Consider the following 22,281-nt stretch of genomic DNA (forward strand, 5'->3'; position numbering starts at 1 on the left):
TTCGAAGACAACATTGTGAGTCAGTACTGCCATCTGCAGGCCAACATATGAAGCGCATTCATTTAATAAACAAGGGAGAGTTGGGTAATTTCGCTTAAAATACATTTAATGCAAAGCTTGAGATTTATAGCTTTAGAAAAAATAAAACGAAATATTTGTGGACATTGTTGTGTCATTTGCGAGAATACATTGGGGTGAATCGTGACTTTAATTAAAGTTGCAGTAATTGAAGTAAAAAAGATTATTTTAATCTCACTTAAGACAATGCTATGTACTGTATATGTAATGTAAATGTTGTTTAATTATATGTTAAAATGTACTTATTTAGTGTCTATTTGAGGTGTTAACAACCCCAAAGGCCACTTTTCTATAACAAGGCATTAACCATCACATGAACAATTGAATTTTTCACTAATCAAATTGACTTTCCCTGCAACTAGAACATGCTACTTGTCAATGTCCACAGGGACATATGAAGGTCTTCTCCCTGCTGGCTTTACCACCAAGTTTTGTAGTGTGGGGGCTTTCATTAAGATAGTTTATAACAATGCTAAAATTGCTAAAACAAGGCCTGGCACCACAACACAAACATTAAATAAATTCTGGCTGTAGCACCCAGTTTTTGTAGTGCCAGTAGTTTCTTGAGCACATCGTCTCTACGGACGACTCCTCTTCTCTCTAAACGTGAAGATCAATAGACCTTTTACAACATTGCAGTATCACCTTCAACATTCTCCACCAATCCAAAAAAGTTATAGGATGTTTATTTTTATTTTTTTACCTGTAAATTCAGAGTGACAAAGTCCACAGCAGAACAATCCTTGTCACCATCATCATCATCATCATCATCAGCAGCAGCACTCCAAACTCTTATAATCAGCGTTGTTCCTAAGCTTTGGAAAGATCTTCCTCTCCCTCTGTGTTTGATGATCTACTGACTCCTTCAAGAAACATCTCAAAACATTTTTATTTGTGCAGGCTTCTCCTTGATTTTCTGAGAAAACTTTTTCTCAGTATTATCTTGAACTTTAAAGTATATACTTTATTGAATATTGTTTTGATTGTTTAAGCGCTTTGTGACCCTGGTCTGGAAAAGCGCTATATAAATACAAATTAGTTACTTACTTACTTCCATTCAACCTCTTTCCAACTCCTCAAGAGAGTAGAGTCAAGCTATGCATGTCTTCCATTTGTATTCGTGTTGCATTAGGAATTTTGGTCCAACAATTAGAATATCATCACATGGTTTGAGTGATTCAATGTAAGAATACAACATAGAATAAAGTATTATATAGTAAATAATCATAAGTTGCCTGTATCCCAAATGCCCAAACCCACCATTTTGAAGAAAATGCATCGTGTCCCCGTTTTGAGCTAATATAATGCTAACTGTATTGATTCATGGTGTAGCTTAGCAAAGCACTGAAACTATGTGTGAACTGTTAGTGAAATTGTCTATCATTCTTCAATTAAAAAAAATGAGTTTTTGCTTTGGAGGGCTAACAATGTTTTTTTGTTTTTTTACTTTAATATGCTTATCAAGCCATTTGTCTCGCTTCTTTGCAGGACACGTGATATTTATGCCTGTTCTAGAATATCTGGTCACATGACCAACTTCTTCCATGGTTTTCTAGATAAACAGGGTGGCACTACTTTGGCATGGATGACCCAACTCTTCCGTCTTCAGACCTGGACAACTTACAATACAGTCTCATACGAAAGGAGTGGAAGAAATAATGTTAACTTGCCTCTTGTTCTATATAAGTAATGAAGAGCCTCATCATTCATCAATAATTATCGTTATCCTAATTATTGTTCTTTTTGTCTTATAAAAATGTTTTTCCTCTTATTTATCTTTTTTTAAGAAGCCACATCAGTAGCTTTGAATGAGGATGAAATGTTACAAATATTCTGAAATAAAACCACTGTCATTGTTCAGTTGACGAATAAAGTTGACGGATGATGATCAGTGGAGCATTTATTGATGATACCAAACAGAACTCACGCTGTGTCAACAATTGGTTTTAGTAAACAACATGAGCAGTAAATCAACTGTGGAATGTGTTATTTATTGTTGAATAAATACAACATAATATTGCTGTACAATAGTGCTGAAATACATTGAAGCAGTGAAGAAAAGTACCGCAGAGAGTCAAGGAGAGAAGTTAAACAACGTGGTGGATCAAATTCTGTAGAAGCAAAAGTGAAAGAGAAAAACAAATCAAAGTATGAATAAACTGAAAGTTGATATGCAGTTTATGAATCAATTTAATTGTGTAAAAACGTGTTTTTATTGCTTTAAACTTTAATAATATAAATACTATTATTCTTAATATAGTTAACATCTAATCTGGGGCTATATTTCGTAATACCTGTCACCAGTGTTCTTATATCTGAAATAGATTATTTTTACTTTAGATATTACAACATTGGATATTATATTATATTTGGTCGCCTAAAAACACAATAAAGCTGAATATTTGTTTCCGCAAATAAATGCTAAATCCCATTATTTAATAGATGTAATCAAGAAACATTGACTTTCAGGCACACATAACCACAGACATTTGAATTTCAAGAAAACAGAAAAATCAAATACAGAGCGATTGGTGTGTAGAAGGATAATCCTTTATGAACAATCCTGCACTGACGTAAAATTAAACCTCATTTTATCAATTAATAATATACAAGAGAGGATCCTCCTTATTAAATTACATTAAATTGAAATATTGTTTCATGTTTCCAAGCCTAAATAAACCATATTATCTTGGTTGTAGCCAGAGGGGAATTGATTTGAGTTAACCTTGAACATATCATTGGATATGAAAGTGTGTTGCCTAAAAGTCAGTCAGTTCCTCTGCTACCATGTTGGTGAAATTGAATGCGCCACTGTCAAAACACATTAGGTTATACAAGCTAGGCTGGTAATGTCCTTTGAAGTTACATCACGTTCTCAGCGTGGACTAAAAATGCACCTTAATCTGTGGATCATAGCCTGAAGTCTGCAGCTGAACTAGACTACAACAGAATATAGCTTATTGTCATCATACTATGCATGTGTTTTGAAGAACATGAAAAACAAAATCTGTTTTAACATCAGGAGCATCATCCCTGATATAAAAGACAATACAACCCAATGAAACATTTTCTTACATTAAGCAAGAACAATAACTTGTGAATATCCAAAATAAACATAAAGATTTAGTTTAACAGAGGGTGTGAATAACTCGGGGTCAGTCTGGTTTGACTGACCTTCCAGGGGGCAACAGGTCAAACAGGGGGGTCGGTGTGTGAATGAACCCTTGACACGTCTTCCATGGTGTGCAGCTGATGATGATTTGAGCAGTTTGCTCGACCTCCTGCAAACATCACTCTGTCCTCAGTGGCTGAGACCAGGAAAGGTGAAGACGTGGAGCAACTTAACGTTCAATAATAACTGGTCAGCTCGACGCGTTAGTGATGTTTGTCTGTGCAACATGCCGCACAAGACGAGAAGCGAGCGAAGATTATCGGGGAGTCCTGCTCCACACATGCAAAGTATTTTGAAAAGACATTATAAAACACTAAAGCAAGTTGTAAGTAGATTTTAAACAAAAGTCACGCTACCTCCGTGTCTGGCAGTGGTACATGTTGTAGTTATATTCGTCTACATGCGTGTCCATGTACATCCGACATGGCATCAATACAAATTCAACATTAATCTCTTTGTGTCATACATCACTTTCACATGAGGATTTCTTCCTCCTGCTATTGGGCTCATGGTTTACCTTTGCTTAGATTAGGCCTGAAAACCAAAGTATTTGTCTTTATAACCATAAAAACTAATGGGATGGATGGATGGATGGATGGATGGATGGATGGATGGATGGATGGATGGATGGATGGATGGATGGATGGATGGATGGGTGGATGGGTGGATGGGTGGATGGGTGGATGGATGGATGGATGGATGGATGGATGGATGGATGGATGGATGGATGGATGGATGGATGGATGGATGGATGGATGGATGGATGGATGGGACACCGATAACTCAAGTACTTCTGTGTGATGTCAGAAAAGAAGTAAAGTACAAGAAAGACAGAATGAAGTTTCATTTCCCTATTTTTTTCAAGCTAAACAAGCTTTTTTCTCTCATTCGTTCACTTGTAGCTGCTCGCAGTTGAAGCTTCAATATTGTCTCCATATGAACTTGTTAAATACTTGCTAAGCTGTATAGTAAATACTAAATGACGCGCCAAACATCATGTACATTTACACTTTATTGACAAACTGACTATTACAAAACAGGGGCACCGGGGTAATGACGACTAATAACCACGGCTGCGACAAAGCTGTAACTAGGCGTCACGTTGTGCTTGTGTTTGTGCATTTCTACAACTAGTGAGACCGAAGATGGAGGGAGAGGAACGACAGCAGCGCTACAGAAGCAGTGCACATGGAGGATGTGCAGGAAAGACTGTGGGAGGAGCTTAAATAGAACGTGGTTGACATCCGGTGTCGTGAAATCAGTCGTGGCGTTGACATGCTTGAAGAACAACACTGCGAGTCTCTGGTTCAAACACAACCTGTGAGGTCTCGACCAGCTAAACTTGGGTTCAACTAGCACGAGTGCTCAACCTTCTCTTCGTTCTCAAAACACTCGCCATCAAGACCAGTCGAGGACTCATGAAGAACTGAGGACCTGAAGTGGCCCCCGACATAAATGCCATCATCTCTAAGGCACAGCAGAGAATGTACTGCACTTCTACACTTCCGTCAATTCCCTGCTTCCCCGTCAACATCTGCTCAGATTCAGACACCGAGAAACAGAAGAACTCAGCACAAGATTGTCAGCACGGCAAAGAGGATTATCTGCCCGACTAGGGACTCACTACTCAAACAGAAAAGGGACAAGTGACATCACAGCATCTCTTCTGGAGTTGAAACTTGTAGCCAGGGCCACAGATAATTAAAGATTCTCCTCCTGTTTTGTCATTTAAACTGCAACAACAAATAACCTTTTCCTTTTTCGGCTTTTTTAAATATTTTTCTTATACTTTTGTTTGTTTGTGACTTTATGTTGTCTTTTTTTTTTTAATTAAACTCTATGATGGCTGGGAAGTAAAAGACAAACAACCTAAACTATTGTATTGTATTTTTCTTTACAAAGGCTTAACACGGAATTTGTAAATTATTTTCTTTATTTAAAAAAATGTTTTTTCCAAAATGAAAAAAAATGGTTTATATAGTTTGCAAATTAGTTTTTATAGTTTGTTTCATTTGTTTGTAAAATTGTTTCAATAAACAGTTTCATTTGTTTGTAAATTAATTTGTTATAGCTTTCTTAAAGGGCACCTAATGTGCTGATTTAAGTGTCTCTTAAATAGTTCTAGGACCTCTATTATACTCATCAATTATACTCATCAGTATGTTTCTTTTTGCACAAAACTCTCATTTAATAAACATATTTACATTAGAAAATACGCTTAAGCCCCGCCCACTTAAAATGTTTCGGCTAAGAAGTCTAGTCCAAGCAACCACGCCCACTCTGCTCTGATTGGTCACAAAAACACGAGTTGCATTCAGGGACTCACATAAATTTCAAACTCACCACTGAAAGTCCTGTTTTGTACATTTAAAACGATTAATAAAAATTACATTTGCTGCTTAATGTACACATTACAATAACACCTAAAGGCAGATGTAACTCTCACCATGTTTACATAATTATTTATTTTGTTTCATGATTAACATGTAGCTACTAAACTGATTTAGGGCTTCTAGGGGAGGACTTTTCACCAGAGTGACGTCGGAATGTATAATTCTTTCTGACCTACTGCATTTTGAGGAGGACGACTTCAAAATTTAGAACATGTGAATATGTCAGGAGAGTTGGGTTTTCACATTAGGTGCCCTTTAAATTTGTTTCAATAGTAATTCTAATCAGTTGTTTCAAAAGATTGTAAAATTGTTTCAATGATTTGTAATTTTTTTCATCCTTTTGTTAATGTGTTTCAAAAGTTTGTACGTTTGATTCAGTAGTTTATAAATGTTTATCAAAACTTTGCAAATGTGTTTTGCACTTCCCAGCACACAGACGTGAAGATACTTGTAGTGAAGTAATGTACAATACCGTGATTCTGAAACTATTATTATTAGTTTCTTCGATCTCCTGCAAATGTAGCTTGATGACACCGTGAGTTTACTTCAACGACTCACTATGGAATTATTAAGAAAATGAAAAGTTTGTGAAATGACGTGAGAATTTGATTGAAGCCGGGTAATGAAAACCCAATTGCGAGTGCTACCTTTTTATCATTAATTAAAATATATTCATACATTTACAGCTTTTGTGAGAAAATATATTTTTAGTTTAAGAAATATTATTATTAAGAAAATGAAGGGGATTAACTTATTCTAGATACATTTTGACAATCTTCAACAAATCAAAGTGACAATGTTAAAAGAATACACACTCTTGAAGTCATTAAATAGCATAATGAGAATAAATTATTACATTCATTAAAGCAACAACGTAAGGATGTGATTGGACAGAGGCTGTTAACGTGAGAGGACGACATCACACAGATGGGATCCTGCACATGCATTGAAAGCTGGAGACCACTCAAAGAACACATGCTGCTGACCTGTCAGCAGGTCATTGAGATATTCTGCTCTCCCGTCACCACCTCCTCTACACACATGTTCCACCTGCAGTCACCGTCCACTGCAAGCCAATGATGTTACCTGAGAATGGACTCTGTCTCTAATACCTGAAGTTTGGTCAGTCCGACTCTCCAGATGGTTTTTGATGGTTCTTACGGGTCAGTGCTTGAATGGAACGGAACTCTTTGTTGTCCAAGCCTTGGTGAAGATACACAGCTTTTTTCTTCTCTTGCAGAACTCATCCACTCCAGCTCAGGCGGGTCTTTGTGGGGGTCTTGTTGTTAAGACATGGCTGCTACATCATGCAAGGGAAGGGTCAACTCAGAGGCTCCCGGTGGTTCAGCAAAGGGAGGTGACGAGTCAGTGAACACAGAGTCCCAGAGCCGGGCTCTGGCCTAGCTGTCCCCGGGCCCGTCGGTCTCTGCCGCCTCCGAGCCCTCGTCCTCGGGGGGGTCGTCTGTGCTGGTGCTAGTGGAGACCTGAGTTGGACCGCCCTGGAATGACCCCTCGCCGCCGTGCTCGGAGGTCATGCTGACGTCAGGCTCCAGGTCCGGGTGGAGGTGAGAGCCAGCGGGAAGCTTGACCGGGCAGAACGCTGATCCAGTCGGGATGAAGTTAACTTTGTTCTTGTCCGGGCAGGAGAAGAGAGGAACCGACGCTGTGGCGGGCTGTCTGGAGCTACGACAAAAGTGCTTTGGTTGAATTCCTTATTTTTTAAATAAATACTAAAATTCTTTACTAATACAGGGGAATCAAACTTGTGGCCAACGGGCTAGTTGCAGCCCATGCTATCATATTCTCTGGTCCTCCATTTAGTTTCTGTTTGATGTTTGATATTATTATTTAATTAGCTCAATGAAGTAAAGAAAAAGTCTGATATACAGTAGTATTTAGTAGTGATGGTCTGATGAAGCTTCATGAAACAGTGTCATGTTGTTAAGAGGTCAGTAGGTGGCGCCATCAGTTTAAAAATGATGTTTCATTAGAACAGTTGTTCAAAACAAAAGAAAATAGTGCAGAGACCGCCATCTAGTGGACTCTGACAATAATGACACTGCTTCATGAAGCTTCATCAGACCAACACAAGGATTTAGGGTCTAATCCAGTGGTCCCCAAACTATGGCCCCCTGAAAGTGTTATTTGGTTATGTATGGTTTTCTGGAAAACAATACATTTTTTCACCCCTGTGATCGTAGCACTTTTTCTGTTTCAAACTGACCCCGGACCCCCATCAGAGAAGGGAAACGTTATGTGGCCCTCACAGAAGAAAAGTTTGGGGACCCCTGGTGTAATCAAACATGTTTTTTTTTACTTATTAATTTTACATATATTTATAAATAATAATAAAAAAAAAGACTGAAAATATAATTAAATGAGTAACAAATAAAAATGAGAATAAAAACTTTGGCATAATAATGTCAGACGTTTCAAAACAGAACAGCAAAGTGAACACTTGGATCTGTTGGTGCCTACAAGTAGTTTCTGTCTCTGCATTAGTGGAATCTCAGGTGAAAAATGAAAGTACCTGCTTTCCTCGAAGGCTTTGACCTTTTCACAGCCTTCGGGCGGCTCACGCTTGAACATATAGGTGTTGTTGGGTTTGGGCGAGGAGGCGAACTTTGGCAGTGGAGAACTGCTTTCACTGTCTGTGAGCACAAAAGATAACCGTTTATGACTCTCAATATAATCACACAGAGAAGGCATTTAGACTATAAAATTATTTAGCCTAATCCACTGAATACAACTTTGACGAAGGTCTAATACTCAACCTGATCTAAAAAAGTAAGTAAAACAAAAATTTAATAATACAGAAGTTGTAAACAGATTTTTAGAACTGAGGTCTTCTTGTTTAATTCATATTTACAGGGGTTAAAATGCATAAAGTATTCTGACGCTATATCCCTGGCAATTGTGAGGATTCTTCCACCGCCTTGTGAGCACCATCACTAAGAATTAATAACATCCTACAACTTCCACTGAAATGACATTATATATTTTTTAAAAAGGTCAAACTGAAACCAAAGACAATGACTTTATTCCTCTACCTTTATCGCGGTCGTCCAGCATTTCTTCTGTGGAGTAAGGACTTCCGTCGTGTGATCTCGGAGGGCAGGCAGGAGACGGGCAGGGTGAAAGGCTGGAGCAGCTGCTGGACCGACCCGGGGCTGAAGGGGTCTGAGTGTCTAGACTCCTAGAGCTACTGCTGCGTTGCTGGGGGGGGAAAGGTGCTCGTCGACCATCTGGAACTTCGAGGGACTGAAGACAGAAGTGGTGAGAAAAGAGAGGAAATGTGCAAAATCCTACATTCAGCATTAAAATGTCATGAGATATCACCTTTAGATCCTCCTTCTCTTTGTTGTCTTTGATGAAAACCTTCTCCAGCTCATGGTTGATGCCCTCCATGCTGCTGGGCACCCGTGAGATCGAGGGTTTAGGGACAGTGATGCTGGACAGTGGCATCTGTGTCGACTTCGACATGGAGAAAGTGCTGTAAAATACAAAGGTTTCATTATTTTGTTTTATTTCTACTTCTACTACTTAAACGGTCCGGATTGCTCTCTCACAATCTTGGGCCTCTGAGTTAATTTCTAATATCACTGTAAACATTACAAAGTTTGCTCTTCTGTCACTCATTTATTTTTGGAGTAGATTATAAGTTAATATTGTGAATAGCTTACAAATACCTAGCAATAAAAGTCAAGCAAATCAGTCATCACTGGATGGAAAATACTTAAAGAGGAAGACCAAAAACAGCAGCTTTACCTTAGTGGACTTATGTCTTATAGAAAAAAAGTGGGGTTCATGGTGACATGGCTTCTGGCAAGTGCAGTGACGGGTTTACTTGTTGGCCCCTGAGCTCTGAGCCTTCTCACCTGTAAACAAGCAAAGCAGAAAACATTTTTTATTATGGCGGCAGAAACAACAACATTTTACCATTGTGAGGTTAACAAACTGAGTTTTATGTTTCATTCCAGATGAATGAGATGATGATCAAAATAAATCAGCTGATAACCTCTCATGGGTCTAGAATACATATTGTCCTAAAATAGTTCCATCTTTATTTTTCTGTTTGAGGTTGTTTTTTTTCCTTTAGTTTATTTTGTATTTTTGCAATATACTTGGATTTTTAGTTTGTTGTGGTTGGTCTTGTGAAAGGTAACAATTAGATTTCATATATAATGATTAATTTTATTTAATTTAATTGTATTATTTTTCTATACAGCACCAGACCTCTTACCTCATTCTTGCTCAGCTTGGCGCAAAATGCAGAGCCAGAAGAATGGAGAGGAATGACATCATCTCATTTCAAGATGGCTTACGGGATGACTCATGGGCGGGAAGTCTATGATCTCAAAATGTGATTGACTCTCATAGATGTTCCCACAAAGACAGTTCTTACAGAATAAAAAAATGTTTCAAAATCTAGACAGGCAAACCTGTCGAGGCTAACGCTTCACTTCCTGCTCAGAAGAATTTAGTTTTTTCACGGACAATGTTTTATTGACGTGATCATATGCTGTGGGTTTTCATATGTTATAAGCTCCGTGACAAGCATGACATTTGTACCGTGTACAAGGCCAGGTCCACACGAAGATGTTGGTGTGTGAAGAGACATTACAAGAGTCTACAAGGAACTACTGAAAACTAGGTGAGAAAACTAGCTTCGCCAGAAGCATGACACATGTAAAAGCTGTGTCTCTGTACACATAAGAAAACATGTGGAGGTTCTGGTCAGTAAAATTGAACTTGCAGTCAACATCCTTACCTGGTAGCAAATGGAGTGAGACAACAGACATATGAAGGTAGAATATAAATGTCTGATATGTGAAGGATGGATGGAGGCAACCATTGATAAAACGTGGAGTGTAAGTTTAACTTGCTGGGATTGTGAGATCAAGTTCAATCTTGACTTATTATTTTTTGCATCCTTTTAATTGAAAATAGTGACACTCTACAAATGAGTAAAATCATTTTATTTTTGAAAACAGCATTACAAAACATATACAAAGTTTATGTACACTGTATTTATGAACAAAACTGCAACACTGTACTAACAATGGATGTGATTTTTATTTAGTAGCACTTCCACAAGTATGTAGGATAGATAGATGTAGAAACTCAAGATTATACTTTATTAGTCTCATTTATCAGACACACATGAATAACTCCACAGGTTTTTTATGGACTGAAGTTTTGTAGCACCCACACCGGCCTCAATCTGTGAAATAAAGAATAAAACAATATAAATGAATCCTTAAAAGGACAAATAAATAACTTTATTCAATTGGCTTACAATGTTTTTTTCTAAATATGAAATAGTTTTTTTCAGTAGCAAATAAGTTACTTGTTATCATATCTTTTTACGTACTATATTGCTTAAAGTAACAATTTTTTTCAGGGATAAAGTCAGAATGGTTCCCTTAACCATAGCGCGCTGCAAAGGTAAACCCTGCACTGGCTCTGATCGCTCCTTGCACTGGCTTGTGCACATTATGTTTAACTTACATTGACCAAATGATCATCTCAATAAAAGCTCCATTGATTATCCTTTTTTATTTTTCAAACCATCCATTTTAATTTCTGTCCATTACTCTGGGTACCTGTTCCTACATAAGTGAGTTTACTAGCATTTTCCTCCCTTATTTTAGCACCAAAGCTTTCTACTTTCACTCGTACATCCAGCTTCTTTATCCTTCATTAATTGTTGGGAATGTCTCATACAGCTCCACACTTCCTCCCCCACTTTAGCTTAATGATTATTTTTGGCTTTCTTTATACTTCTCTTTCAATAGCCTTACCGTGAACGCATATTTCCTCTTTTCCTGCATGAAACAATGTCGCTCATCTCTGGTGCTGACCCCACCTCTCAACCAAAGACATTAAAAATATAACAGCAGGCAAACTACCTAACAATCTATCTCCTCATGGTCACTAATAATAACACTTTTGTTATCTACTGTTGGACAACACGCACACATGCACACACACCAGGACGTGTTTTGTATGTCAGATTCAAAGCAGTGAGATTGTGATGTGCCAGACTATCTATTTATAACTGACTTCTTTGTTGGTTTAAGTGGATCAATTGTAAATGTTTTGAATGACTTCCCTGCAGGTTGTCTTGTCAGATGTCGTTCAGCATGGAGGTAAATTGATTAGTCCAGAGTATAATTCAACAATGACCATTCCAAAAACACACAATGCAAACAAGAGGCCAAACAATCGAGTTGTTACCGTCTGTTGTTAATATTGATTTTGACACACTTACCTGGCAGTGGTCACATCCTGGCGTTGTCTCCTTCTATCTCCTACGGTGCAATACAAGAAACACATTTGTATAAAAAAAAGTCTACCAATAATAAAATGAGGGATGCGTTTAGTTAGTTTTAAAGTGTCCAACATTATAATCACAGTGAATTGAATGTAAATAGATGCATGTAAGGCCCATTAATAACATAATGTAATTGTAGTTAATGTACAAATATGCACAGAAAAAGTCACTACTAGGGGCACTAGTGCAACTTATTTTTTTGTGTTAATCTTGTAAACATCCATAAGAAACGATTTATGCGCGTCCATTGTAGTGGTAGTATTGTTATCAAAAAGTAAGGGGGATTCATTTACCATCAATTACTAGAATAAACTACCTGTTAATAATGTGTACTGATGTTTTCTTACAATATCAATGACAATAGATATAAATTAAATGTACGTATAATGCTAAAGCAAAACAGGAAAACAAACTGAAACGTCATTTAGCAACGTCTAGGAAAACCAATATCATAATGTTTGGAATAACGTTTTTAATTGCGTGAGATGACTATGGTATTGTAAACAAGCACATCTGTTAGTTCATTAGCTTGGCCTCATAAACTAGTGGAAGTGTGAAAATTGAGTTAGCAGCATCTCTACTCCGAGCCTCCATGTATCCATACCAGAGAGGGGTCGGTTCATTGGAACAGAACCCCAAGATTTTCCAGGATCCCTTTGCTTCTAACCCCATCTCTGACAGAGAGCCCAGCCACCCTCTGGAGAAAATTAGTTTCAGTCACTTATACATGTGATCTTATTGGTTCTACCCACTGGTGACCATATGCAAGTGTTTTGGTGCAGCATCCTAATAACTGCTGATACGACCCCCAAACCTTTCTGTCCATTCTTCCCTCACTCGTGAACAAGACCCCAAAGGGCTTGAACTCCTCCACTTGGGGAAAGATCTAATCCCCAACACAGAGAAGGCTCCCAACCTAGTTCTGACTGAGAACCATGGACTCAGATGTGCTGATTATCATCCCTATCACTTTACAGTCGGTTGTGAACCACTCCAGAGTATGTTGAAGGTCACAGTCTCATGAAGCCAACAGAACCACGTCATCAGCAAAAAAGCAGTAACAAAGGGCAGCCGTGGCAGAGTCCAACACTCGCTGGAAACGAATCAGACTTACTACCGACTATACGGACCGAGCTCTGACGGAGTTTGTACAGAGAACAGTCGGCCCTTATTAGGGTACCTGATATTCCCGGAGACCTCAAGGGACTCCAGATCCACAAAACACATGTAGACAGGTTAGGCAAACTCCCATTGCACCCTCAAGGATCCTGCACAGGGTTATAGAGCGTGTATTCTTAAATATGAGATAAGTATGTAAGAAATAAAATGCTGTACTGAGCAAATTACTAAGCGGTGTCAATGTCACAGTTTCCAAGAAATCCATCCCATCTTGACATTGAACTAAAACATAAACCGTGTTAAATATGACACATTTTAGGTAGTGATGTGCTCACCTTTTCTGACCTAAGAAACATATTTATAAGGCCACCATGCTATACTTAAAGTTTGTGCAGTGTTAGTGCTAAATATTTTAATATTATAACTATTCAAGCATGCACAAATGTCATTCATTACATATTTGTTTATAACATGTTATAGCAATGAGGATTTTTTTTTGGCAATGATAATAACCAGATTTGGGCCTTATATTAACTTGACATTTCCTAATCCGAGCCAGATTTTGGCCCACTACAGTTTTAGCCCAGTCTTCAAAGCAAACTGGGCAGGATTCATTTTAGCGTCTCTGGACCGGCCCGTGTCTGGCCCAGAACCATTTTGCTACGCAGGAACCATCATTATCAGAATTCAATATATGTGTGATCCATTCAATTCATGCAGTGAACGATCATCTATTGTTGCGTTTATTTTACCGTCGAATTAAACGTGACCCATTTCGAAGGCTAAGCAACGAGAGCTTAGCGTCGCAGCACAAGCGCGTCTGAACACACGGAAGGCTAAATTGAATCCCCACGTAAAATGGCCCGCGTTTAGCTACTACGAATTACTTGGCGATTCTGACGTCATCGCCTCTCCTAGTTTGTGCAGGATAAGACCATGACATGACGCTTTAGAAATCGGGTTACATTTGAATGAAATAAATGTAGGAACACATGTGTTAAATTGTATTTTTGTGTTGCCTTGCCTTGCATTAGCGCTGATAATTTCCAGTGGCTCGCTACGTGGCGTTCTGGTGATCTTTGGAACACTAGCATGGTGTTATCATTTAAAATACACACGGATAAAAGTAACTAGTTAGCTGAAGCGTAGCCGAATGCACACAATACCTATAATGAACCGAAAAAGCAGAATGTCTCCTTGAAAATTTCGCCACAGGCTGAAAGTGACAGTAACAAACTTAAACCTCGTCGTTTTTGAACGCAGTTTGGTGCGCTCGTCAAGTCCAAAAGAAACAGCTAGCATAGCAGCATGCTAGGATAAACATCACATGGGAACGATCTTACCTTGAGAAACAATATGAAGAAGGAGCAGTGGGTGAAGTTTCTGCAGCCTGACGGGAGTGTTCCGTGCAGGCAGCCGCCAGACTCGTCTTCTTCTCGGGCAACTTCTCTCGCTCGCCCCGGAACGGTCCGGTGTTATTCCAGGTCGGCCCCCGAGAAACAGAGAGGAAAGCTGGTGTCGATGTTTGGAATGGATGATCCACGGTTATGTCACGACAGGACAGGACCGTCAGCCCGGGAGGAATCCTGACGAAGAGAAGTCAGGCTTCGATGATCATCACCACAGGTTACAGATGCCAGAGTCATCCGAGATGCCCCTTCCATGCGAACACACACACACACACACACCTGCCCCTTAGAATGTAACACACTGCTGTGACGTGTGCTCCAGGTCACCCTTTAAAATGATATCTCCATTTATCTGGTGAAAATATAGGTTTAATGTGCCTCTGCTTAATAGTAATACATATATAATTACAACAATAATAATAATAATAACGCGATATTGCTTTGGATCAATGTCTGTAGATGTGTGTTAAAGTTGTAGCCCACAATGTCAAAGTAATGTTTAAAATGGTGTGTAATACGCTGACATCATACGCCTGCAGTTGATACAAAACTCTGCAGCGAGAATTATGACCAGCTCTAGTAGAAGAACTCACATTTCTCCGATCCTTTAAACTCTTCACTGGCTTCCAGTTTCTTTCAGGATCAACTTTAAAATTCTGGTTCTTACTTTCAGAGCTATTCATGGTCATGCTCCTCCTTACATCACTGATCTGATCCAGCCTTACACCCCAACTTGGGCTCTGAGGTCTGTGGATCAGAATCTACTGATGGTTCCTCGCACACGGTTCAGGACCAGAGGAGAGAAATCCTTCCAGGCTGTTGCTCCTAAGCTTTGGAACGATCTTACTCTCTCTTTGCGCTTGATGGATCTACTGACTCCTTCAAGAAACATCTTCAGACGTTTCTATTTATTCAGGCTTTTCCTTGATTTTCTGGAACTCCTGTTGTGTTATCAGTTTTATCTTGACCTTTTAAGTATATACTTTATTGAATATTGCTTTGTGATCCTGGTCTGGAAAAACGCTATACAAATAAAAAATACTTACTTACTTACATCACATGCAGCAGAGGGTTAAAGCATATCTATCACTGTATATTCAAAAACATTGTCTGTGTGGACTCATCAGCAGTTGTTAGCAAAAAAAAGTACACAGTAAGGAATTCATTTTCATTTTATTGACACGTGTGCACAATTCTTCCTGTATGCCATCACACTGAAGAAGAACATATAGTGAAAAGGCATCTTAGTAAATGATGAAAAGCAGCATGTTTTTGGCAATTTGAAAACATTTAGGTTCGAAGGGAGTTACAAAGTAGTGATGAAACTGTCTTTTCGGTGTTAAGCAAGGCTTTTCTTTGACCCTGTAACTAGTTAATCCGGTCTTGTTCGCGTGAACTGTTCTGAAATTTGTGGTTTATACATTTGGTTTGTGTTTAAAACAGTATATATATAAAAAACAGCTTTTGGATATCACATTTACAATTTTACAGCTTGTACTTCAGCAGCAACACTCGAGGTGTGATAATCAGGCATTTTGAAGCACAGAATTCTCCAATGTGAACTCGTAGTGGAAATTTGACATCTTGTACTTCAGATCATCTGTATGCAGCAGACTAGACGTGAAAGTAGGCTGCATCTGCATTGCTTTGACATGCGGAGCCAAGGTGAACGGGACATCCTTGAGGAGGTCTTGTTGAGTTGCTGTCTCCTCCACTGGTGAGGGGTGAGGGGGGGTTTGTTCTGCTGTTGTATATGTCTTGGTCGGAGCTGAAATGGACGGCTAAAGACAGAATGTCATTATTATTATATGTCATGCTTGTAAAAAGTTTGTTTCTGGAAATCATATCTAGGGATTCTAAGTATTATCTGTAGGCAAAATCTTAACAGATGTACCCAGGACTGGATAACGAATAAATTAAAATGAATGGAAATGAGGTAATTAAATATACCTTTAAAGTCATTCATCTAATCTATTGACCTTGAGTGATTTTATCTGAACTGACAGAAACACACACTCACCTTTGAGGGCATCACCATGACATTTGTGGAGCGAGGGGAAAGGTCCATGGACCTCGTCTTGCGCCTTTGCTCTTCCAATGTTTCTCCTACATCCCAAATAATAAACATTTGTGAGTGTTTACCAATATAATTTTTCCCCATAGCAACATTGTTTCAATAGTATAGTAGCAGCTTTCTGTTAATATGTTTTTTTTATCAAGCCACAGTACAGTACAGTACAGTCAAAACAGTACATATTAAGTGTGTATGAGGTAAACAATCTACATTTCATGTATATGTGGGGACAATTCACAATTTACAATTGAAGTTCTGAGTCAAGAGACTTTCTTACCGATTATAACAAAGCCTCCATCACTTTCTTTCTCTGACTGTGATTTCTTCGAATCTTTTCGCAGACCGAAGAATTGTAACATGGTTGGTCTCTGGCAAGGCAAAAGAAGAGAAACAAAAGGCACATTGAATGTTTTTTTAAATAGCAACATTAGTCATAATGATTTCAGAAACGTATTGATCAACTGAGCCTTGGCTTGTTTTTAAAAGTTCTGCTTCCTCACTTGTGAAACTTGGCACCTAACAGGAAGAAATACGTCACGCTAATAACCATATAATAAGTCAGTAACACGTATATGTCCCATATATAATTCCTAAAATGTAAATAGTAAATAGTCATATATCTTTCCAGATGCTGAAAGTTGTTCTATGTTGTCGAAATACGTTTGGAATAGTTGACGCTACGTTTACTCTCACACGGAACAATAACTCGGTTTCCACACTATTGTGATCCTTGTCATATCATTTTAGTTTATAGTTTTAACAGTTAAATGTGACTGACCTGAGAATATTCCTGCAGTTATACAACAAGAGAACCTTTACTTTTATTCTTCCCAAACCACAGCGGAACTGTTTATTTACAACATTGGAAAAGGTCCTTTCCGGGGAACCCTGCGGATATGACGCAATATAAGACATGTTCGATTTCTGTACCGGCTCACCCCGTAAAACAGTAGCAATGCTTTTTTGAACGAGGCACTCCGCACCCCGCTCAGTTGCACCGTTCTGTATTGTAAAATATATGCCACTGTGTTTCCCGCGCAATGCCGTTCTCAGTCCCAGTGTAGCTACTGTCAGGGAAGCATCATGTCGGCGACACTCGACAGCCCTAAACCTCGAATCAACCACTCGATGCTCTCGCAGCACATCGGCGGATTGGTCTGCTTCGTGGGTCGCGTGGAGAAGGTGACGTACAATGTGGGAAATTTAGTTTGAACGATCTAAACTCTAAAGTTTCACTTTAGGTTCATCCAAACGGTACGACCGTCACTGTCGCAGACGGAGAGAGCAAGACGGTCACAGTTGAACTCAATGAACCTGTGAGTACAAATGATCGTTACATGTTGTTGACATGTTTTTTACACACAATTATTTGCATTTCCAGCCTGAAAGCCAACACACTTAACTTTCAAAACGGAACGCATTTACATGGAAACCCAACATGTAGATTTTTTAAAACATCTAAACGCCCAATATAGATATTACATCAATAATAGCGTTTGACAGGACTTGAGTGTTTTGGGGAAATGTCAGGTGTAAGAGTCCATTTTACTGTTGCTGCTGTCAGGTGTTTATAACCAGGTGGTTACAAGGTTTAAGTGGAGCTGCAGTGTCAGTATGAAGAGATTCTAAAAACACATCTGGATACTTGATTGAAACGATATAAAGTTATTCTTAAATGCAAGGTTATCAACATATTCTATACAATTTTAAGAAATGCTGATAATGTGAACTCATGAGTCTGTTAACAGTCTTCTTGACAGAGGTCTGCACCCTAAAAGTGCTTAAATCTTTATATATGTGTATCTAAAACTAAATGTAAAATAAATAATTAGAATAATGATTTTTTTTTTAACACAAGCTTTCTTCTAACAAAACATGTTTACCTACTGTTTACTGTGTATAATAAGCATACTTTGCTATCTTTCTACTCTATTTTAATATGTTGCAATTGTGTATTTATTATCTGGTACTTGCAAGTAGTCAGCTGGGGCCGATCCCATATAGACGGATGTGTTTTGTGTCCATGTGTGTCTCTTACTTTTACTTTTATCGCAGCATAATGACGAGTTAAGCGGCATTCTTGAGGTGGTTGGCACAGTGTCCAACAAAGGCATCATTATGGCCTCCACCTACAACATGCTGCAGGAAAACAAGAACATTCCATTTGGTATGTATTGGTCCGCTGAAGCACAGTCAGAATTTGGCTGAGATTCTTAGACAGATGTTGTGTTTGTCTGCAGACATGGAGCTGTATAATGAGGCTTTGAAGGTCATCCGAGATTTCCCTCAACATTATCCTTTCCAAGTGGCTGCCAGTGGATGAACCTGTTTGCTCACTTTCTTTTGATGTTCTGTTTGTTTCATTACATAGTTTAATAAAATGCTTTTGATGTTCATACAGACTTCTTTCTTTTTTTTTGAAGCTATCAAACACATATTATTTCATGGATCACGACATGCCAAACATGCTATCTACTGTTATTTGCTAATTAACCAACCTATTAACCGATAATATCCAGAAGTTTGAAAGTTGTACAAAATGCATTGGTGTCTGGTTAGTTTAGGAAAGGTTTTTTTTTGTTGTCCAAATCTGAGCTCAGCCGAAAATATGGATATATATATATTTTTTTTATATATCACATTGCTGTCTCCTCTGCTGGTTTGGGAGATGCAGTCAGTAACTGTACTTTCTTCTACCACCTCACTGCTGTCTTGAAAGAAGAGAAGAGATGCAAAAGTATATTAAACAACTGTTTTGTTTATCTTTTATCTGACATTCTAACAGTAATAAGATGAGCACATTAATGGCTTCCTGTTGTGTAACACATAATAAAGCCGTTAGAGGGCAGTGCACGCATGAAGTAGAAACCCAGCTGTCTGTACTAGTAACTAGTTCTAAAACGTTCTCTCTGGCCGCGTTGATAAACTCATGAGCGCTGAGGTGAAAGTTGGGCTTAAACAAGAGCAGACTCCTGTATTGTTTGTCTATGAAGTGAAATGGTGTATATTTTTAAAATGTCCTTTTTGTTGCATTAGTTTGATAGTAGATCTTCTCATATATACAATTGTCCAAGCATTCCAGTTACATATCTTTATTATCAGTATTAGTTGACACTAAAGAATAACCTTTGACTTGAAATCACATCATTAATTATGTTACATGTACAATATCAATGAACAAAAGCCAAAGTAAAGAGTATTTTTAATTTTCACATTGTAAGGGTACATCATGTCTAAGGGTTAAAATGACTTTTATTGATTATAAGAAGCAAATGGAAGATGACTGCTGACCAATGCAAGATAGGAGATCAAAAGACATTATACAAACATTCATTATTATGCTGATGACACTCAACTGTATTTGTCAATCAGTTAACAAAACTACAGTCCTGTATTACACATATCAAGTCCTGGATGACGCAAAACGTTTTTTCTACGGAAGTCAGACAAAAATTTAGGTTCTACTAGTTGGTCTAAAACATCTCAGAAAATCCATAACTTGAACTTGACTTGCTTCTGCTGAATCCACGACTGGTCTTGGTTTGCTTTGATCAGGACTTTTCATTCAACTCACACGTAAAACAAATATCACGACCTGCCTACTATCATCTTCTTAATATTTCAAATCAGGCATTTTGTTCCTTTGGATGCTGCTGAGAGGCTCATCCATGCTTTTGTTACTTGTTTTGTCAGGATGTTAAAGAAAGTCATTCACAACTCTGCAGCTTGTGTCCTGACTAAGACTAAGAGGCTCACATTTCTCCTGTGCTGTCCTCTTTACGTTGGCTTCCAGTAGAATTTAGAATACAATTTAAAATCATTTTAACCTATAAAGCTTTACATGGTCTAGCACCAACATACATCACAGATCTAATTCAAACTTATCAACCTCCTCAGATGCTACAATCCTGAAACTCAGATCGATTAGTTATACCACAGATCCCTAAATGTAGATTTGGAGCCAGGGCCTTCAGTTTTCAAGCCCATCTGCTGTGGAACCAACTACCAGCTTAAGTCTGGAGGGCAGACATCCTCTTTATTTTTAGTAGAGAGCCATCTTAAATCTTTACTTTTCAATAAAGCCTATAGTTAGGACTGACTCTGAACCTATTTGTTTTTTTCTTAGCTGCTTTAGGCTTAGAGTTTAAAGTTTACAGTTTAAACCCACACTTTTCTTCTCTCCTGGAGCTCCAGGGTTCCCTCTCCAGATCTGCTGCTGGATCCAGGATCTCCACCATATCAATGGATCCAGGTTTTTCTCCACGACCCTCCCAGTAGTCCTCTGCCCTACTCCATACTCTCCTGTTTTCTCTAACTGTATCCTCCCTCTCAGCCGTTCACAGCAGGAGGCCGTCAACACTGAGTCTGGTTCTGCTCCAGATTTCTGCCTTATAAAAGGAAGTTTTTCCTCACCACTGCCACGCTGTTATTCCCTCATTGTTGATTCACTGGTATCTGTTTTTATTTTCCCCCAATAAAGTCTTGCTTAAACTGTAAAATGTCTTTGTTTTATTTAGCACTTTAAATAAAATGGTACTGAATGGAGAAGAGCTGAAGGATACATTTAAGAGGGAAGATGCAGGTGAAACTGTCAGTCTCTAAAATAACTGTTGGAGGGAGATGAATAGCCTAAAGGGAGGCAGCTGCTGATCACAAGTTCAGGCACCGAGTGTGCTTCTCGTGTGCACATCCCTCACTCGCACCCACTGAGATTTCCTCTGTCAGTCTGTTGGAATTCTTATCTGCACCTGAAGATTAATTAAACTGTAGCAGCTTGAAATCATAAAAATGTAAGATATGAACCGCCAGAGGTTAAATTAAGCGGAATAATTTTCCATGAGGTAATGCTTAATAATGCAAGTTGAAATTTTATATTTATTTTCATTAAATCATGGATATGTCAGCTGATGATGGACTTGTTCATGCAAAGTAAGATGTATATATCCTCAGTACTTTGTTATTTAACTAACCTAAATTTGGAAAATGAAAATATGGTGTACCATTCAAAACCTCATTGAATGTCAAAACTTCACCTGCCATTCCAAGGAATGTAAAGTTTTCAAGTTAAAGTACATATTTGCGCCGAGGCTTGTGTCGGGCATGTGATTGAAGAGTGTTGGAAACTGGAGACGAGAGGCTGTCGAGCTGAATTATTGCTGTACGGCCTGGATTCTCTGATGTTGAAATGTTACGGGTGTGGTCTCTCGCTGAAATTTGGTGACGCTAATAATTCAAATGCCTACATAATTGAAACATGGTCTTGATATTAGTCTCGCTCAAGATGCTGTCAGATTTTACTGTGGTCTGTGACGTGAACGTGGCTCACTGGTTGAATTTTAAAACCGATTTTAAGAGCTTCCATCTTTCTCCTTCAACACCCTCAGGGTGACAAAGAATGCTTCCACAGATGGCTTGGACTCACGCAGGTGAGTGCTTCGACAGAGAACTCTGGAAAAATCATTGATTTTCTTCAAATTATTCAAAATAATAATACGCTTTTTTTGTCTAAATATTTGAATGTTGCTGGTTTTATGTTGTCATGCCATTGTTTTAGTATCAGGATGGATTATTAATTGAATATTTCATCTTGCATTTTTTCTACTTTCTCTTGGTTTTTTAATCCTCATTCTTGCCATTGTGCCATGTGTCTGTAAATGTATTTTCCTTTTAGGTTTTTAAATTTCTCTCTTGCCTGAAAA

At 38.4% G+C, this 22,281-nt stretch overlaps 3 protein-coding genes across 3 annotated transcripts; 1 reads left to right on the plus strand and 2 right to left on the minus strand.

Moving 5' to 3' along the window:
• Positions 1–2,048: 2,048 nt before the first annotated feature.
• On the minus strand, positions 2,049–14,778 carry glcci1a (glucocorticoid induced 1a). Its single transcript, XM_087787416.1, has 6 exons — positions 14,443–14,778; positions 9,412–9,521; positions 8,983–9,136; positions 8,694–8,904; positions 8,174–8,294; positions 2,049–7,326 (listed from the first exon to the last, which is right to left on the minus strand). Exons 3-6 carry the CDS (start codon positions 9,124–9,126, stop codon positions 7,044–7,046), a joined length of 759 nt encoding a protein of 252 aa, XP_087643542.1. The 5' UTR covers positions 9,127–9,136; positions 9,412–9,521; positions 14,443–14,778; the 3' UTR covers positions 2,049–7,043.
• An 886-nt stretch (positions 14,779–15,664) lies between these two features.
• On the minus strand, positions 15,665–17,478 carry umad1 (UBAP1-MVB12-associated (UMA) domain containing 1). Its single transcript, XM_087785896.1, has 4 exons — positions 17,361–17,478; positions 16,860–16,950; positions 16,529–16,614; positions 15,665–16,289 (listed from the first exon to the last, which is right to left on the minus strand). The coding sequence occupies exons 2-4, from the start codon at positions 16,939–16,941 to the stop codon at positions 16,035–16,037; spliced, it is 423 nt and encodes a 140-aa protein (XP_087642022.1). The 5' UTR covers positions 16,942–16,950; positions 17,361–17,478; the 3' UTR covers positions 15,665–16,034.
• Positions 17,479–17,624: 146 nt separating this feature from the next.
• Positions 17,625–18,978, plus strand: rpa3 (replication protein A3). The gene is made up of 4 exons (XM_087785897.1): positions 17,625–17,764; positions 17,824–17,898; positions 18,638–18,749; positions 18,823–18,978. The coding sequence occupies exons 1-4, from the start codon at positions 17,666–17,668 to the stop codon at positions 18,903–18,905; spliced, it is 369 nt and encodes a 122-aa protein (XP_087642023.1). The 5' UTR covers positions 17,625–17,665; the 3' UTR covers positions 18,906–18,978.
• The last annotated feature ends 3,303 nt before the right edge of the window (positions 18,979–22,281 follow it).

The sequence above is a fragment of the Callionymus lyra genome, chromosome 3 (assembly GCF_982586985.1).
Source record: "Callionymus lyra chromosome 3, fCalLyr1.hap1.1, whole genome shotgun sequence".
NCBI lineage: Eukaryota > Metazoa > Chordata > Actinopteri > Syngnathiformes > Callionymidae > Callionymus > Callionymus lyra.

Bases quoted from the DNA above. Each gene is read 5' to 3' on its own strand.
- glcci1a (XM_087787416.1), bottom strand. From the start codon at position 9,126: ATGTCGAAGTCGACACAGATGCCACTGTCCAGCATCACTGTCCCTAAA. The intron at 8,905-8,982 runs GTGATATCTCAT...TTCTGTCTTCAG, and splicing joins AAGAGAAGGAGGATCTAAAG to TCCCTCGAAGTTCCAGATGG. The intron at 7,327-8,173 runs GTACTTTCATTT...CTTTTGTCGTAG, and splicing joins AAAGCCTTCGAGGAAAGCAG to CTCCAGACAGCCCGCCACAG.
- umad1 (XM_087785896.1), bottom strand. From the start codon at position 16,941: ATGTTACAATTCTTCGGTCTGCGAAAAGATTCGAAGAAATCACAGTCA. The intron at 16,615-16,859 runs GTAAGAAAGTCT...TTTGGGATGTAG, and splicing joins TGGAGGCTTTGTTATAATCG to GAGAAACATTGGAAGAGCAA. The intron at 16,290-16,528 runs GTGAGTGTGTGT...TTCTGTCTTTAG, and splicing joins TCATGGTGATGCCCTCAAAG to CCGTCCATTTCAGCTCCGAC.
- rpa3 (XM_087785897.1), top strand. From the start codon at position 17,666: ATGTCGGCGACACTCGACAGCCCTAAACCTCGAATCAACCACTCGATG. The intron at 17,899-18,637 runs GTGAGTACAAAT...CTTTTATCGCAG, and splicing joins CAGTTGAACTCAATGAACCT to CATAATGACGAGTTAAGCGG. The intron at 18,750-18,822 runs GTATGTATTGGT...GTTTGTCTGCAG, and splicing joins AAACAAGAACATTCCATTTG to ACATGGAGCTGTATAATGAG.